The sequence below is a fragment of the Vicia villosa genome, unplaced genomic scaffold (genome assembly GCF_029867415.1).
Source record: "Vicia villosa cultivar HV-30 ecotype Madison, WI unplaced genomic scaffold, Vvil1.0 ctg.000580F_1_1, whole genome shotgun sequence".
NCBI lineage: Eukaryota > Viridiplantae > Streptophyta > Magnoliopsida > Fabales > Fabaceae > Vicia > Vicia villosa.
In genome coordinates this window covers 754,226-756,589 of record NW_026705265.1, presented here as the reverse complement: position 1 = coordinate 756,589, position 2,364 = coordinate 754,226, and the positions used below count along the sequence as shown (strand labels likewise).

The 2,364-nt window shown below is 35.6% G+C and overlaps 1 protein-coding gene across 1 annotated transcript; it reads left to right on the top strand.

Annotated features, from left to right (window-relative positions):
* The first annotated feature begins 1,455 nt into the window (after window positions 1-1,455).
* Window positions 1,456-2,031, top strand: LOC131629584 (uncharacterized). The gene is made up of 3 exons (XM_058900363.1): window positions 1,456-1,569; window positions 1,681-1,805; window positions 1,886-2,031. Exons 1-3 carry the CDS (start codon window positions 1,464-1,466, stop codon window positions 1,967-1,969), a joined length of 315 nt encoding a protein of 104 aa, XP_058756346.1. The 5' UTR covers window positions 1,456-1,463; the 3' UTR covers window positions 1,970-2,031.
* Window positions 2,032-2,364: the final 333 nt, after the last annotated feature.

Here is a 2,364-nt window from a genome sequence, read left to right as displayed (position 1 = left end):
CGTGTAAGCTCCTCTCCTAATCCCCTCCTCTGTGTGTGCGTTTTGCAGGTGATCAAGGTGAAAAAGGGTTCGTGTTCGCGGCGTTCTCAATATTCCTCGTTCGCCAAAATCCTCCCCTTCTAATTTCTTTTCTTTTAGTTTATATAGCCTAGGGTTTAGATTAATTTAGGAATTATTAGATTAGATTTCATTGATTTCAGATTCCTTTGTAAATTGATTCTCTGATTAATAAAATTATTCAGATTTGATTTGTTAAGATTGTTAAGATTCGATTTCGTTTGAATGATCGATTCTGTTATTTGATTGTGTTATGATGTGATTTACGTTTTTTTTATTGTGATTCTGGGCCTGGGCGGATTTGGATTGTACTTGCAGATTAGGGTTAGTGGTGGAAATGGTGGAAAGAAGCCGCCGCTGCTGCTAGCTTGGGGATTAGGGTTTGCCCAAAGGTTGGGGATGGTGAACAGGATCCGGGTCGCTTTGACCCGTTCCAACGCCTGACCCGTGCGCGCACTTGGGCCTCCCTTTGGTCCAATTATCCAATGTGAATGGCCCATTAACGTTTTTTCGTGGTTCAGACTCAATTAACAAAAAACAACATAAATCAATATATTCTATTTAATTAATAAACTAAATAATAATAAACAATGATTTTTTTTTATAACATGTTAAGTAATTTATATTAATATAAAACCTGATTAATTTTAATAAACCCAATAAAACTAATATTTATGGATTACTAATACTAACAAGTTTATGATTAATAAAAATACAAGTAGCTAATTTGTAATGAGCAAAATGGGCCTATTGGGCTCTAAACTTTTCTAAAACACACCCCTCTACTTTCTAAGAAGCAAAAGAGAATAAAGAAAACCAAAAAGCTCTTTGGATTTAGAGACTTTGCTATTTACATCGTTGCTTTATTTTAAGCCAGTTTTTTACAGGAATTTTATAGGAGAGCGAATTTAATAATAGGTATATTAAATCCTATGGCTCCTAATTTTGAACGCCCTTAATAAACTGATAGATGCAAATTATGTCAGGTAAATTTTGGGGTATGACACCAGTACATCAACTAACTTGCAAACACTCCTTTATATATCATTTTAGGGTTGTAAGGACAATCAAGATGAAATCTACTATCTACCCAATATTATAAAATTGACCAAACTCCCAATTTTAACCTTCTGCAAAATAAACTTTACCCTTGCAAAAGGTTAGTGAAGTAATTAACAAATTGAATATTTGCACTTGCCATGTGTTGTCTACTCATTCGTCTACTTTTACAATTGTGTACTTGCTCTAACATTTTCCTCCTCACCTTTTCTCTCTCTTCACGATTCAAACTATCATTCCCTCTTTTCTCTCTTTTCTCTCTTCTCTCTTCTCAAACCCTAAAAGTGGCTGAACAAGCAAAACCTAGAACACGCCTCCCCGCCGTCCAAACAGTATACCTACTATGTATGTATAAGAACATACCGGAAAAGAGAAATCTTGTGTTTCGCAAGCTAGGGATTTTGTTGAGGGGGAACTCAAGGATGTGCTTTTCTGCATTTCCATCCATTGAAAGTAAGTACGAGCTCTTTTGATTTTTAGTTTTAGGGTTTATCATCACTCGGTATCTTTCATTTTGATTTTCCTTTACTCTGCTTCACAAACTGGTCTCGCCAAAAATTGCAGCAGAGGTTGTTTTTAGAGATACTTTGAACACACCAGTAGTTATGTCATCGAATCGAAAAATTGCTTTCATGTTTTTAACGCTGGGTTCTCTACCGTTTAAAAAATTATGGGATAACTTCTTCCAAGTAAGGGTTTGCTTTTGGATATGATTTCGTCGGTTTATTTTTTAGCTTCTGAGTTGTTAATGATGCTCTTTTCCTTGCAGGGTCATGAAGGGAAGTTATCCATTTATGTGCACGAGTATCGGACCAAACCAATTCATGTGAGCCGTAACTTTGTTGATGGTTGATGCAGAGCGACGACTCCTGGCAAATGCACTACAAAATCATCATAACGAGCACTTTGTTTTACTTTCTGGTTGATTTTTTCTTTTACTGTGTTATTGATTAATACGCTACTTACATTTTGATTTTAGCTTTCGTGATCCTGGTCCCCTTGGCAATGGCAGATATCAGAACGCACGTTACCTAAAGTCGAGATTAAGGACTTCAGAATGGGTGCTCAGGTACATTTTTGCATCAACGACCCGTTTGAATTGATTTATTCGTACTCAAATAGTAAAGTTTTGTACCAAAACTGTGTTTAAGACCGATAATTTTTACAGTAGTTCTAACAGCAACATGCTATTATGGTAATGGCGAATCACTTGTATTATAATAGTTTTTAGGGACTATTTAATTATAT